The sequence below is a fragment of the Crinia signifera genome, chromosome 19 (assembly GCF_055691185.1).
Source record: "Crinia signifera chromosome 19, ASM5569118v1, whole genome shotgun sequence".
In the NCBI taxonomy this organism is placed as follows: domain Eukaryota; kingdom Metazoa; phylum Chordata; class Amphibia; order Anura; family Myobatrachidae; genus Crinia; species Crinia signifera.
This window is the reverse complement of record NC_139226.1, coordinates 117,573,990-117,591,266: the sequence shown is the minus strand read 5'-3', so window position 1 is coordinate 117,591,266 and position 17,277 is coordinate 117,573,990. Positions and strand designations below refer to the sequence as shown.

The following is a 17,277-nucleotide window of genomic DNA, read 5'->3' as shown; positions in this document are numbered from 1 at the left end:
CTCGGCCCCATTGTGCATTATCTTAGAGATGGAAATGGGACTATAGATCAGGTTACAATTTTGCTACAAAAGAAACAATGGGGGAATTATGTACCATGTTCTCAAATCAAATTCATTAATGAAATCATTTCCATATCAGGATCGCCACTTGCGCCGCAACAGATCAATGAGATGTAGAGAAAACCACGAAATAAAAGTAAGGTGTACATATATATTCATATAAAATCCAGATGGGACATAAACAGTTAAATCTCTCGCGCCCCCTCCTTCCATATACCTCTTCTAACAGCCCATAAATAAGTCACCTCAGCCTATTAGTGCTCCCTGCTTTATTCCAGTACAGGAGGCCTAACCTCAAATCCCAGGAGCCTCTGACAGGGCACTGGCAAAGGTTACCCAGCTCAGGTCAGCTGCGAGGGGAACCTTCATTTCCTGAGCCAGGCCAAGGGCCGAGAGAGAGCTAATCAGTGCCTTCCTCACAAAGGGAGAGCAGGCCAAGGAACTGGCTTCCATTACAGAGATTGTGATGCCAGGTGCCACCAATAAACAGGACCATTCCATTGCTGGCATTCATCAGGAGTTCCTGCTCAAAGAAAAGTATATTAAATGGTTGGTTCCCGGCATTATTCTCCTCAGCACCATCACAAAGACCATAATATCAGCCCCCTCAGCTTTCTCTATACTGTGCGGATTGTATTAAACACGTACATTTATTTCTAATAATAGAGAAAGAAACAAAATTTGAAAGCGGAACTTGTATTTCTAAAGGCCATCAAATTTGGTATTCTCCATTTCTTGGCCCTCCGGCTGTTGTAGAACTACACATCCCAGCATGCCCTGCTTTAGGTTTGCTATTTGGCCTTGCTAAAACTTTTACAGGGCATGCTGGGATGTGTAGTTCTGCAACAGCTGGAGGGCCAAAGGTTCCCCATTCCTGCTTTAAGAGAACCATTGCCGTGTTTTAGTAGGAATTTTGGACGTACATCACCACTTACCATAATTGTGCTGGTGCAACTTCTAGATGCCCGATGAAATTCAGGGTAGGGACAGACTATGCGTCCTAACCAGCTATGGTTTTGATACAATGGCAGCAATTGGTCACTCAATGGCTACATTTAGATGGGCTCCTCCACTGGATTGTGTGGAAATAAAGGCATACACTGTCCTTTCCTCCAGCACTTTATCTTTCTTAAAAGGTTTGATACATTTTATTATACGAGGGATGTATCAAACCTTTGAGAGGTAACAGAGAAGTTGCCCATAACAACTGCTGGTTAGCTGTCATTTTATAGCCGATCCCAAACTGCACCAGAGATGAAAATTCAGAGTCACTTGTATTCATTCAATCCATTGCAATATACCGGTAATATGTTGTAGTAAGTGTGAATTTAAACATCACTGAATATGCCCCATTTTAAACCTGTGCACACTTAAGCCCATTGTGTTCATATATGTGCTGGTCTACATAAATAAGATTAAGGAATGTACAGATTATAGCGCAATGGTCCATTATTAAATGACCATCTTGTCAGTCTTAGTGCATGAAGTAATCAGACTGATGTACAGTAACATTATTACTATTTGAATGAAGACCTGACTCAGTGTGTAAGAATGTACTGTAGTCTACTGTACAAGGCGAACAATACTTCATTCCACAACTGAGAACACAGAGCTGCCATGAGCAATACACAAAAACGTAATCAATCATCAAAGCTTCTGCTAAACTGAGCAGAGGAACACAGTTCTGTTACACTTAAACTTTTAGATTTTCTAAGAAAAACAGACAATAGACATCACCTCGCACAACTACAGAACTTTCACAAACGTCTGTCTACACGTAACACAAGGTTTTAAAAGCATGTTCTGCATGAGGGGGCTGAAATTCAGAAATACGTTATATATCTTGTCTTTCTGCCCCCTCGTTTAGATTGCTTCTTGAAAAGTTTGTACGGAAGGTAGAAACTGCCCCTGGGAGGGCAATGGTCATGTGTGTACATTCTTATATTATCTGTCATTAATAAGCACAGTTCTACGCAAATACCAGTCACACACATTGATGTCAAATGCACAGGAAGCCTGAAACCCCCCCCCCCTCCCCTCCACCAATGGTTGCAGCCGCAAGGGTGACAGGACAAAGCTAGTAGAGGGTCGGAAACAAAGATAAGTAGGAGACTGGGGCAGGGCCGATGGACCAGGGGATGGAAGATTGCAATGAAGTGTGTGCGTGAAGGGGGCAACTGCTGAGAGGGGGACAAGGCTAGTCAGAACGGAGGGTTGGACCAAGCAGTGGAAAGGTCAAATACTGAGGTGCGGGGATCAAAATACTGGTATAAAATTTTACAATATTTTTGGCAATACAATTTAGGCACACAGAGGAGTAATGCAGAGTACCTTAACAAGCAGGGCCGTCATTGGTTGACCCAATTTAGTCAACACCTTAAATAAGGCAACAGGCTTGGAAAGTCGACACAAGCATTAGGTCAACAATGGCAAGGTCGATAGTCAAATGTCGACATGTTTTTTTTTTTTTTTTAAATTGTCCTGAATGTTGACGTGGACACCGTCAAAGTGTACCGAGTCCCCTCAAATGGCTCGCCATGCTCCGGGCATGATGCCTAGTGGATGTTAGGGCATGAAATACCGCCTGCCTGCACACGTCGGCTCAAAAAAGTGAAAAACCTCATGTCAACCTTTTAATTAATTCTTGTGTCGACCTTCCAACCCTATCGACCGGTTACAGCTGTCGACCTTCAGCGATTGACCCAATGCATGTCGACCTTAAAAGGATCAACCTAATGATGAATCCCTCAATTTCTTCATTCTTCTTTTTAAATTGGGATATTCAGCAGCTTTGTGTCCTATTAAATACTACGAGGGATCCATCTCCTACCTAAAAATATACTTTTATATGGTTTGATTCAGGATCACTGACCTACTCTGGGGGCTGGGGAATGTGTGTCAGGCTGTATACACTTGGTACATCGCTAAAGACAATGTATAGCAATCTACAGTATATGCCCACAGTGACAGCAGGAATGCTACCCGGGCATCCCAAATGGATCTATTTTAAGGACGACCATCTCCTTTCAGATCTATACAAAAGCAGCAAGTTTCCTTTGACAATACCGTACCATTGTAAACATGCAATTTACAGTATTATGCTAGTCCATTCACAATGTATGTATCATCCGTCAACATTAATATAGCTTACTCACACCCATTAAAATGTTCCATTGTTGTACTGTAACTTTAATCGCTGGGTACTGAAAAGTACAAAATGTTACAAAGGAACATACCACACCTGAAACGTGTGGCAAGACTTCTCTTCCAACCCACACCCAACATCAGCTCATTACACAGAGAGCTCTGTGATGAATAACTTTCAGAGGCGACCAATCGGAAGCCGTGTTCTCCTAGTACAGTATGTCCTCTTACAGTTCCACGCTCCTTATGATTAATATCTGGAAGTTTATCTCTGGTGTGTCACTTTGCACTGTACAAAAAAGAGGTGTCATTTCTAGATTTGGAAACTAGTACATTCTCAGAGGGTGGAGGGAAACGAAAGGACCTAGACTGTCGCGGTTTTGGATTTAAACTCTTCTGTAATCGCTGTTTCAGAATAAACAATGATAGAATAAGGGCCAGATGTATCAAGCATCAAAACGTGATAAAGCAGAGAGTGATAAACAACCACCAGCCAGTCTCCTGGTGCTAGTTGGGATGCCGGCATCGGTGTTGCTGACATTCCGTATTACCAGGCACTGCTTACCTTTGTGCCTTGTAGTAGCTGTACCGGGAGTTCTAAATCCCGGCGGTCAAAATCCAGACGCCGGAACACCAACCGCTGAAATCCCGACAAAGGTGGGGGATGTGGATCGCTCCCCCTTGCTACGCAGCAGGCCCGGTGCCTTGCTACACTCGGCACACTAATTTATTCTCCCACAGAGGGAGAAAGTGTCGGGATTTCGGTGGTCGGGATTTTGAACGCCCGGATTCCGACCGCCGGGATTATAACTGCATCCCGCTGTACCATCTACAGATTATTGGTGGGGTTAATACCTACATTTCTAAAATCATTTTAGATTACGAATAAAGGTATATGGAGAACATTAGTCATTTTTGCAAAACCAAAAAGGTTGGTTACTACAGATGCAGTAGCTCTTGTTTCCGCACAATGGACCACAGCAGAGTTTAGTTCAACTTGTACAAAAACAATTATCACAAATGGTCCACGCAAACCATAACCAGATATCTATCTCAAGGTACTTAAACTGGAGCCTAGTTTACTATGCATTGCTATAAACTACACAATCTGTACAATCATCATTTAGTAGACTTTAAAAAGTTAGTTATACCAAATTTACATAGCCCTACCACACAGTATTTCATGATGCCTTTTTTCCAATGGACAGTCCCTTTGTTTCATGTTAACATTTTCTTTTTTTATGGCTTATTTACCCTTCATATTCCTTAATTAACTACATTAAACCCTTCCTGGCCATGACCATGAAAGGGACTTGTCCTTAATGCCGCGGAGGTCCAAACGTGTTTATAGGGAAGGGGGCTTACCCATAAGTTCCTTAAGTGTGGGGCTTGATGACATAATTCTGTAGGTACGATGACATCATTAAGCCCTGCCCCATCCAGGATGTACACCACAGATTTGTAAGAGCCAGAGAAGGCTGTTCTCACCTTTCTGGCACTTACACCCTCATCGGTGCCCTCATGTAAGAGAGGTTACTCTCCACCCACCCAATCAGCTCCTATCTGCCATATTAAAGGCTGGGTTTGAAAAATGAAAAGGTAGGAGCTGATTGGCTGGTTGTTTATCACTCTCCACTTTCTTACTTTTTGAAGCTTGATACATCTGGCCCAATGTGGCCCCAATGGCAGGCTATCTTTTGATATTTGTCACTCTATTCTACAAAAAAGTGATGAGCAGTCCAGAGATGGGCATTTCTAATGCCCTGGTATTGCCCTTCATGGCACAAATATACACAGCTGTCCTTTTATTTGATGTGATTAAAAATAAAATAAATAGGCTATAGGCACAATGATTATAAAGGTTACGATCGGAATATTAGGTAAAACATTGCCAGGTCACAGACACTGGTGAGCCAACCAGGAAGTATCCCCAGTAGATCTCATGACACAAAAAAATGGGTCCTGGTCCTGCGTGGAGCACAAAAGTGCACACAGCAGTGTATCAGCCTTCTGTGAGTTTAAACAAATGTAGCTACAATCTTCTTCCCTTGTGTTCATCTATTTGGCTGAACGTCCAATTTCTGGGGAGCTCCCTTTTAGCTTTTTTACACTCTCTCCGACTATGGTCGTCTGTAACACAGGCTGTGTTTCTGTGAGTGCTGCAACTTGTAGTGTCATGCCCACAAAGCTACTATAACTAGCAACCTAAACAGACTATTTAGCATTAATTTCTAGCCACCTCCCAGTCAACACAATGGAACGCCCATCTGTTCTGATCGCAAAAGCATGTAGGCAGGTCCAGAAATACCCACACATGCGCAGTTTCTAACAATCGCTTAACTACATGAACAGTATTCCTTGCAGATTCCATACAGCTCACAATCAGACCCATGGTCTGAATGGTTCTGAATGTATAACTGAAATTTCGGAATGTGCCTTCTAATAAATCAAACAAGAGGGGGGGGGGGGGGGGATTTACAACTGAAAGCAAAGCTGCTTCATGTCAGCAGGAGTGACCATTGGGCCAAGTCACAACTTTGCTCAGCTGCTTGGGTTTGTGGAACTTGTGATTCTATAGGTTAGGGACCTGGATTTGCAATAAATTAATAAAAAGATAAAGATTATTATATTAAAAATTTAATATCAAACTAAGGGGCCGATTCGGGATTGCTCGTAGCGATCTGAATTCAGCCCCAGTCTCGATGGAGTTACACACTCGCAGGGACATTCACTGCAGGGAGGGGGAGCCAGGGGCGGATGCGGCAGGAACGGGGCTCGCCCTTGGCAACGCCCAGCGTTTTATAGGTGTCCACATGAAGCCAACGGGTACGCGGGCAGGTCGATACCTGCCGGGGTCGCAAGACATCAGCCGCAAGCGCTCACAAATAAAATTAAGTTGAGACTGACTTTTATTTGCGAAGACAGGCGAAGTTATTTGATGGGCAGGGACCATCGAAAGATTTCTCCTGCCAGCGGAGGCAAGGAGATGTGTACGAGAACACATCCCCTTATGTGTTCTCGTACACATCTCCTTGCATGTTTCTGGGGCGATATGGGGGGGATGGAGTATTCGGTCAGGCGCCCGGTAAGCTGCAATGTTCACTGCTTGCCGAGCCAATTTGAATAAGGGGTCTAAGTGAGGCAGTACCCTTAGCTACAGACAGGAAGCTTAAGACTTATAGGACAATGAATAAAATCTTATATGGTGTTGACTGAAACTAGGCTTATTCTGTGCAGAATGATCATTAGCCAATCACATTCAGTATATTATGTAGAGTAAACAGTACAATCATATTTATTGTAAAAAGTCATAGAATGGTCTTACCTGTGATGTTCAACAGAGTCATTATCTGGAAGATTTGCTCCACATACACTGCACCGATCACAGATATTTCTACCGTCATTCTTCATTCCAGCGGCAAGTTCGCCAAGTTTGCTGAACAACTCTCTCTGAATGAAGCCTTGGGGCAAAAGGCCTCCGTAAGCGCTGAAGTCCATTGACACAGCCAAGGCTGGTTGCATGTGAAGAGCAGATGCCATGGAAGTTGGCACACTAATCAACGATTCACCCTTATGGTTTGGGAGAACAGAGTAGACACTAAGATGTTTCTCAGCATGAGCGAGAGCGTGCTCTGGCCCAAGGTTGAAAGCTTGGCCTAAGTCAAAAGGCTGATCAGGTGCATTCTCATCACGGCCAACATTAAGATCTCGAGCACTTGTGATAACACTACTGCGGGTTGGGGTTCCTGGGCTATCTTTGCTTTTATCATCTGATTTGTCCCCAGCAGATGCACTGGATTCAGCAGTAGGACTATCTTGGTTAGAGACCTCATCAACCAGCATTGCCTCAGTTTTCACCTCTGCTAGACTATGAAGCCGACCACTGGAGTGCAAGTCTAGTGCCTTTTGTTGTAATGCTCCTTGAAGCAATGACTGACCAATTGTCATTAGGCTATCCACAGCAGTCTTGGTTGGGCTCATACCTGAAAGTCCATAGGATGTCGACACTGATGGACTTTGATCCACCAGGCTCTGATTGCCCACACTGGCATAACCGCTCTCTTCACTGGAATGCTTTGTGTTTAACATGCTTTTAATAAACCTTGACTTTCTCTCTTCCTCATCATCCATGGCCCTCTCGCATGTAGAAAGTTCACCATCATTCTCCTCTGAAGCTTGTATGGTTTCTAAGATCTTCAGACACTGCTCTTCTAAGTACTCGATTTCTAGTATTTCTGCTGCATACAGGAGGTCATCCAAATCTTCCACTTTAGCCTGCAGAGTGGCAGTATAAGCATACTCCAAAATCTGTTGGAAAGTCTTTGGCGAAAGAAAGTCCAAGGTATAATGCTGGCTACTACGATGGAAGAGTATTTCAAACATCTTACTAGTACAAGCCAATACAGTCCTATGGGCATGAAACTCTTGAGTATCCACCATGATGACCACATCACAGAGCGTCCCCGCCAGCCGCATTTGGTTGGCTTTTAGGAGAAGACCCGAGGGGTGATTGGGGTTTTGCAACTGTATCATACCCATATTAGCAAAATCCATATTTCTCCTGGGGTCTAGTCATTAGTCTGTTTGTTGCTTCTTACAGTGGGCCAATCTCTGAAACCGATAAACCTGCGGATACAATAAAAAATAAACATTATATTTATTAACAATTACATAGAGAAAACCTATACCACAGCGCTTTACAGAGAATATTCGAACATTCTCATCAGTCACTGCCCCAGAGGAGCTTACAATCTATATTCTCTACCACATGTACACGCATACACAGATATTCTAGGGTTCATTTTTGTTAGGAGCCAACTAGCCTACCAGTATATTTTTGGATTGTGGGAGGGAACCGGAGTACCCGGAGGAGACCCATGCAAGCAGGGGGAGAATATACAAACTCCGCACAGTTAGGGCTATGGTGGGAATCGATCCCATGACCTCAGTGCTGTGAGGCAGTAATGCTAACCATTACACCATACTCCAATAATCAAATCACAGCTGTATAAACATACTGTAGTACAAAAGTATCAGAGGCAATCGGCAAATATAATGTCAATTCAACCTAAATACAAAATTTTGTAATGCTCATCTGTGTTATAAAGTGTAAAACAATAATTTAGGTAAATGTCTTCTCACTGCTCATAAAGCATGTACAAGCAAGACTTAAAGACGAAGGGGCAGATTAAATAAGCCTGATGAAGTTATAAAGAGGTCGGTAATAACACACCAGCCAATCAGCTTCTATCTGTCATTTTTCAAATCCAACTTGTAACATGACAGTTAGGAGCAGATAGGCTGGTGCGTGATCACCTTCCACTTTCACTTCAGAAAGCTTAATACATCTTCCTCTAATACCCCTTTCACACCAGAAAATGCAGGGACATACCCGGAATTCGGTCCCGGGATCAAGCCGGGCATTCCCAGATTGTGCCCTTTCACACCAGCCTAGATTCCCGGGTCGACCCTGGTCTAGTGCGGGTGTGAATGGGTCCCGGGGCCAAAATTCCCGGGACTTTGTCTAGGCATTTCAACAGTGCAGGGTTAAAAGGATCCAGCCCGGGAATGCCCGCCATGATCCCGGGACCATATTCTCGGGTATGTCCCTGCATTTTCTGGTGTGAAAGGGGTTACTTGACAACATTACCCAATATTTATGATCATGTACCAATGATATATCAGGCTTGTTTAGCATTATTTAAATATTCAATATGAATGGTCAAGGCCCGTGATCATTGAGAAAAATCAGACCCTATTTGACCCTAAATGTAAGTAGCCTATAGATTACAACAGGGGTAGCCAACTCCAGTCCTTGAGAGCAACAACCGGTAATTGTTTGCCGATCTCCTCACAGAATCACAAGTGAAGTAATTAGCTCCATCTGTGGATCTTTTAAAAATGTGTAAAGGTGCCCATACACGTTACAATTATTGTATACAATATAGCATCTCAGTTTTGTGATGAGATCTAATACAAAAAGTATGTGCTGCACATACTTTTTGTATTAGATCTCATCGCAAAACAGAGATGCGATATTGTATACAATAATTGCAAAGTGTATGGGCACCTTTAGTGAAGAATGAGTGCACCTTTGCAGCAGCTAGGTTGTCTGGAAAATGTGAACTCTCGAGGACTGGAGTTGGCTACCACTGGATTACAAGAAGAGCCTAGTTCTGCCTTCTATAGGTTTGCCCCATTAGAACTTTCTGGGAACTGGCCGATGCCTTGGGGCTCATCATTTTCTCTATTCATTTTGAGATATATATATATATATATATATATATATATATATATATATATATATATATATATATATATATATATATATATATATATATTTTAAAAAAGATTAGGCATATGAATATATTTTCCATTGATAAGGTTGCAAATTACGGTGTCTTATTTGGTCGTAAATTTTAGAACAGGCAGCCATAGGAACGCCTTTGGCCCACCAAACTTCCTGCACCCTCCAGCTTTAGATTTCCATTCTGGACTTAAACTCTGCCTGCTTCCTGCCATGATAGAGCCCCCCCCCCCCCCCCTCCCAATCATGGCAGGAACCCATCAAGGCATAGAGCAGAGAAGAGAACTGGGTGTTCGTGGAACAGCAGACTTCTGCAATGCATGAATTCCTTTCTACAATACAGGAAGGTTATTTAACATATACAGAGGTGTCCACCTATATCCTTTCTGAAGTCACGTTAAACTGCACAACTACTCACAGTCCAGAGTGCTCTTACCAACGCTGAGCGTCATTGTTGCACCTTTTCACAAGGCCATTACTCTGGGGATTACTTAAATATCCTCACCGACCTCTCCACAAGATCTGTGTCTCTCATCCACACTAATTACTCGCTCCCACTTGCATGATTTTTGTCGGGCAGCACCCACCTTATGCAATGCCCTTCCACGCACACTAAGACTCTCCTCTAGCCTCCAAAATGTCAAACGTTCCCTGAAAACTCACCTCTTCAGGCAAGCCTATCATATTCAGGATCCCCACACAACCTCCAGTAGCATTCATATCTAACTGCATCCCATCAGGACCGTCTAGTAATCTGGTGAGACTGCCATGCTATGGAATTCTATCCTTATGTATCCCTCCTATTATCCCTATAGATTGTAAACTTGCGAGCAGGGCCCTCCTACCTCTATGTCGGTTTGCATCTACCCAGTTTGTTTAATCACTGTTGTTTCCAATTGTAAAGCGCAACGGAATATGCTGCGCTATATAAGAAACTGTAAATAAACAAACAAGAATATGCCCCATATTAACATTGCTATGTGAATAAGATGCGAAATAGACTACACTGATTAAAATGATATGTTGTATGTGTGTATTCTCTGTGGGACTGCAGCTGTATCACTGTATACTAAATGCTATGGTACAGAGTCTTCCACTGACACCAGCACAGAGAATATACACAAGCCATAGATCATTTTAATCAGTGTAGGCTGCTTGTGCATCTTTTTCACACAGCATTGCAAATAAAACGCACATTTTCGGGGGGGGGGGGGGGGGGGACGGACACTGAAGCTCCACACCAGAGTCCTCCACGACTCAATGTGCTGAGCTAGATCTGGAAGTACACCTCATGTGGTCTCCCTCCTTCCCTCTCAGCAGAGGTCAACACGAGCATTAGGTTTACATGGGGAAGGTCAACAGTGAACAGGTTGACATGGGTTTTTTGACGTTTTGTTGTCCTGAATGTCGACATGAACACTGGATCGGTGCACCGCATTCCCTCGTATGGCTCACTGCGCTTGCTATGCTTCCGGCGCGGTGTCTCCCGGTGCACACTGTTTTGTTCTCCCTCCACGCTCTAGTGGATGGTAGGGCATGAAATAATACCTGTCGACACCAAAAAAAATTACATGTCGACCTTTTGATTGTCAACCTTCCCCATGTCAATCTAATGACCCTGTCGACCTACAGTCATATTAACCTTTTGTGGGTGTCGAGTTCAGTGGTCAACCTAGTGACCGTTTACTGTTAGCAACATCCTCCGTTGTCTGAACATGCAGGATGATGAGGGTATCGCTAACGAAATCCATGTTGTCCAATGCTACTTGGCCCCAGCTTACTCCACCCCCGTCATTGGCAAGTGTGCATGTACTTGCAGATGTCAGTTGACCTGCCCAGGAATTTCATCATCGTTTCCTATTAAGGTGGTATTTCTGATGAATGTAACCAAATTGGGTAGGTAGAGAAAAGTAAAGCTACTGAAAACTTTGCAGAATGTAATAAAACTACCTACTGCGAATGGGACATACACAGTAGGTAGTTTTATTACTCCACTGACATTGCAGAATGTATGTGTAGTTTAGGTAGATATTTTCAGACATTACCAAAATGGCATCACTAGTTAAGCCTTGCTAGCGTAGCTTTAATGTCACATGATTTAACTGGAAGTGCAACTGATAAGCAATCTGCTGAATGACACTGGGTCAGATAGTTCTTGTAGGTGCAATAGATTCACAGGAAGAAAATGTAAGTATGTGGAGTTTTGGGGGATTTTACCAAATAGGCAAAATACTAAATTGAGAAGTTTTTTTTTTTTTTTACCTTTGCCATTGACAAATATTTTTGGCATAAGAGAGTCCATGTATACAGTTAAACAACCTTAGAACAATCTGAGGCAGCAAAGATAATGGTCTTTGTTTTAAAAATAAACGCACAAAGTACAGTAAAAAAAAAAAAAAAAAAAAAAAGTTTATTTAGTTTAAGAAGAAAAATTGGTACTCTTTACTTAGAACGGCGCCCACGATTTTGATCGTGGGCATCGTTAGTAAAAAATCTCGGGCATTGAATGCACTAAAAAAATCGGGTGCGATCAACCGACGAGATGCCCGCGATTTCCCATAGGGAACAATGTTAAATGTCTCAATTGACCCAATTTTCCTGTTCAATGCCTCAATTGACCCGATTTTTCCATAGGAAACAATGTTAAATGGGCCACAGAGGCCAAATAGGCACCCTGAAGTGTATAATGGCCACCCGAATTGTTAACGCCACCCCACGATCAACGTCAACCCGAAGCGTGGCGAGCGCAGCGAGCCCGCGAGGGGCGGCGGTACGTGTCCTACGACCTTTTCATACCCCCACTATCCACGTCGGCGTGGAGTTGAGAATAGAAAGTGTGGCGAGCGTAGCGAGCCACCGAGCCCGAAGCGTGGCGAGCGCAGCGAGCCCCACGGACAGCTGTGAAGCCCGCGAGGGGACGCGGATACCTGTGAAGGTATCCGCGTCCGCTCGCCACGCTTCGGGCTCGGTGGCTCGCTGCGCTCGCCACACTTTCTATTCTCAACTCCACGCCGACGTGGATAGTGGGGGTATGAAAAGGTCGTAGGACGCGTACCGCCGCCGCTCGCCACGCTTCGGGTTGACGTTGATCGTGGGGTGGCGTTAACAATTCGGGTGGCCATTATTCACTTCAGGGTGCCTATTTGGCCTCTGTGGCCCATTTAACATTGTTTCCTATGGAAAAATCGGGTCAATTGAGGCATTGAACAGGAAAATCGGGTCAATTGAGACATTTAACATTGTTCCCTATGGGAAATCTCGGGCATCTCGTCGGTCGCATCGCACCCGATTTTTTAGTGCATTCAATGCCCGAGATGGCCATGATGGGCGCCCTTCTAAGTAAAGAGTACCGAAAAATTATTTGTAGGATACAATAACAACATACAACGCATACAAACCATCTAATCTGGGATATGATCACACAACACAGAGAAAAATTGACCAATGAAACAAGCCTAATAATAAATAATACATAATAAAATACTACAAAATACCAATACCCCAGAGAGAAAAAGATTGGGATAAAGTCTCTTGGCCAGCAAACTCATCACAAAAAGCAGGGTCCCCCTGACACTACATGTACATGTGGTACCAGGCGATGTAGAGGAGGGTATGCCATCATTGGGAAGATCACATAATGCAGTGATACTATTGATATTGGTCTCTGGTGTGGACCAAATAACTCTATCCCAGGGCTGGGCAACACCAACCCTCCAGATGTTAATGAACTACACATCCCAGGATGCTTTGCATTAGTTTTGCTATGTGGCCATGCTGAAACTGATGCAAGGCATGCTGGGATGTGTAGTTCATTAACATCTGGAGGGCCGGTGTTGCCCAGCCCTGCTCTATCCCATAGTTTCAGAAACAGTTTTCAACACTATGACCTTTCTGTCAAAATACGGTGTTACACAAAGATTCCACTGATTAGCAAACTCTACCTATATCTCTTTCTTGTCCAGACACCGGTATCTTTATAACATTGTCGCTACTTTGGATGTGTAATCTAGTTATTGCAGTAAAAGAGAGATCTATATACACAGATAGAAAGAAAAACCCCCACCACGCCAGAAAGGTTTAAGTGCAGCAACTCTGGGGGACCCCCTGTTAGACGGAATCCGGAGGATTTTAGAAATGAAAGAAAAGAGTTTCAGAGTGCGCTAATGACAATTGCAGTCACACAATAATGATGACATCTTTAATAAAAACATTCAGTAAAACATCTGACCACGTATTTTGCTGCCTTCGCCCCTGATTAAGTCACTTCAGTGACGAAACGCGCTGGACCAACAACATCCTATTGAAGTTTAATCACAGATTACGAAATATATATTTTACTGTTTTTATTAAAAAATGTCATCATTTTTTATCATTACTGTGTGACGGAAATTGTCAGTAGCGCACTCTGAAACATATATATATATACATATACACACACACACACATATATACATACATATATACACACACACACACACACACACACACACTATAACTGATTTAATGAGCCATTCGCAGTTTCACTGTACCGGCCGTGTGTACTTACACGTGCACATACACACACACACACACACACACTCTTCCTTCGTTAAAGTTTATATTTTCACACCAACATACTATTCAATATCGACTTAAAAAGGCTAGTAACTTACTTAGAAAGCTAAGAACAGTACAAGGGCAATATATAAACACAATAGAAACATTTTTGTTAACTTTCCGCACATGCAATCTTAATTTGTTCAGGATATTAGCCTAATAACTGTTAAATATACCACTAAATAAGGTTTCCATCTTCTTAAAACTATGTCGCATGTAGAAATAAACAAAGAAAACAAACAAAACAAAGTCATTTATTTTTTTGTACCCAATGCTCTCTCTCCCAAACCAACAACAGCCATAAACACAGGTTCGCCTTACTCTGTAACAAAAGAACATGCAGTGTGCTAGGATGCTTTATTGGACTTGTCAGACTTCGAATAATAGTGAGAACTAAGGTTTGTGTAACAAAAGTACAAAGCATAAAGACATTAAGCCCATTGTTGCAACTCTACCTCAGCAGAAGGGTTAACCTCCCATGTGCATCGTATTATTACATGGAGAAGCTACTAAACTGGCAGCACTTCAAAATTACATACACATGTAGGATATTTTAGATTGACATTTAACACTTCAATTACAGCTGCATGCTACGGTCATTAAGAAAAAAAATATATATATGAAAACAAAAACACCAGCAGCCTAGAAGGGTACATTGCACTTGTATTCATGAACATAACAAATATGTAGTTTGTATAAAGAAACTATTTAAAGTTTTAATGTCTTCATCAATTAAGTTCCATTAGAAACCCATAAGGTAATTGTGTGTGCACCTGGTGAGATTTCACTTTCTATTCCACCCCTATTCGATCTGGGTCTGGATCGGTGTCTGGATCTGGTTGGTTACAGTGTTCACATTCGATTTGACTATATAGTCTTGTCGCCAAGACAATTTTTCTAATCGATTTACGGGAGAGTGTATTGGGATCGAATTTGCATTGAATGTAAAAAAAAAAAAAAAACATTCGATGCCCATTCGATTTTACTTCTATAAGCAAAAAAATAATAGAAAATAGTGCATATCTCACCGAGTGTACCCCCTATTAAGAGTGTTAATACTTTTGAATAGACAATAGCCTTTTCGTTTTGTTTTTTTTAAACATCCATTTGCATTAGTTTTCTGCCAAATTCCACTTATCTGGAATAGACATTTATAAAAGCATTGTCATTTATTGAGAACACAGTTAGCGTAAAGCATCCAGTGACTATTTAAATGGATCCCACTTTCACACTAGTAGTTTTTACTTTTCAAACTAGTGTCCATTCACTTATTATTTATTTACAGTTTCTTATATAGCGTAGTAGATTCCGTTGTTCTTCACAATAGTACACTGGGTATTATTTGCTGTTAAAAGGTTCTGAATGTATTTTAAGGCCACCTTATGCTAGTTGGTGGCTTTGTAGTGGACTGCAATAAAAGTGGTTTCCAGAGTGCCTCTACTTTAGTGATAGTGTGCTGAAAATTCTCCATGCCTGTGCCACTGCGCAAAAAGGGGGTGGAACCTCGTTAAAACGAGGAATAGCTCATCAGCGGATCCCCAATATCTCTATCAATTACTTATTCCCTGTGACAAATAAAAATGCTATTTGTCTTGGTCTGGGTCATGTTACATTTATTGCACGGTTTTAGTAACTTTTCTAAAACAGTCAGCACTGGTTTCATAAATAAACTTAGATAATATGTATCAGCTATTTCCATGGAGTTTGATTATTTTTTTTAATAGGGGTACCCCATTAAGTATAGTAGAAACTTGTATAGAAGCTTCCAAAAGTATTAAACAATCAGACACCTTCACAGTCACATCCACAATAGATTTAACATCTAAAATCAGTGATTCACAAACTTTTTGGAACCACGGCGCTCTAGAATATCAAAAAGTTTTCAAGGCACCCCTAGGCTTAATGTTTCTTTTTGAGCAAGTCAGAAACAAAAAATACTAAATTAAGTGCATTGTGTTTATATATCACAATTATGAGCCGAGGGACAGGATTTGCTTCTGTTTGTCCATATATGTTGTGATTGGCAGCCACCAGCACTGGCTTAGCCTGTTACATTGCCCATAAATAATATGAGCTGATCCTGGTCCACCAACCCAAGGCACCCCTGCAAGTGTCCTGAGGCACCCCCAGTTTAGGAACCACTGAACTAAATCTAAAAAGAAAAAAAAAAAAAAAAGATCGCTGTATTAAGATGAACACACGCTGCTGCTACATACATACCAATTTACATTACAGAATAAAATTAATGTTCGGTTGAACATCTTTAATTTGGCTATTAAAAGAAATATATTGTATATGTCAATCCTAATAGTAAAACATATATAGACTGGGTGAGCGGTACAGTATACACAGGAATACTCACTATGGAATTCACCTGCTGCACTTACAGTATGCTGTGCATTGGATTGGTACTGAATGAAGACCCAAAACAGAATGAAAACACATCTTAGAGGAAACAAATGCAACTACAGTCAGTAATGCAAAGCCAGTCAGACACAAAGGATGTGTGGTACAGAGACCAAATAAAAAGAACAGGCAAAAACCTTCATATGCAGTTAGCTTACATTCCTACAGGTCATCATTTCTCTAATTAAGATGGTATTACCCACAGGTTAGTCACACACACACACACACACACACACACACATATATATACACATACATACAGATACATACATATATACACACACACACACACGTATGTACATATACACAAACTAACTGGTGGGGGTGGCAAGTTTATAACCACATAGCGAACAAGAAGTACATGTCACAAAACGCACCAATAATGGAAAGAAAACACAAATAAGTCAAGATAAAAGGGTTAAGAAAACAGATCCCCACAATAGCGGCTAGTCCTATTGTGTGGGCAAAAGCAGGAATGTTTTTGTCTGTTGCGAAGAAGAAGCCAGTTATACAGTGTGAGGGTCACAGTGATAAATAAAGACCTGTACAAAGCCCCAAATAGACTTTAGCTCTTTTCTGTGATGTCACCTGGAAAAAAAAAAAAAAAAAAAAAAAGCTAATATTTCTTCTGGCACTTAAATACCTTGACAGAGCCTTAAACCAAGTAAACAACTGCATTGCTTATCCATCAGTGCATAGGAGACAACTTTCCGAAATGATTGGGGGGTGCGCTCATTACCACTACCCCTCCCTCTTGCCCTCCC

At 42.0% G+C, this 17,277-nt stretch overlaps 1 protein-coding gene across 2 annotated transcripts in view; it reads right to left on the bottom strand.

Annotated features, from left to right (window-relative positions):
* ZBTB16 (zinc finger and BTB domain containing 16) overlaps positions 1 to 17,277 on the bottom strand; it is a 128,319-nt gene that overhangs the window by 108,293 nt on the left and 2,749 nt on the right. The window contains exons 1-2 of one of the 2 annotated variants that reach the window (XM_083163228.1): positions 17,157 to 17,179; positions 6,530 to 7,830 (exon numbers count right to left, since the gene is read on the bottom strand). In XM_083163228.1, the coding sequence (XP_083019354.1) occupies positions 6,530 to 7,758 (1,229 nt within the window). In that variant the 5' untranslated portion in view covers positions 7,759 to 7,830; positions 17,157 to 17,179. Of the gene's footprint in view, positions 1 to 6,529; positions 7,831 to 17,156; positions 17,180 to 17,277 lie in introns of those variants that run through there. The other variant, XM_083163227.1, reaches the window with a different exon arrangement.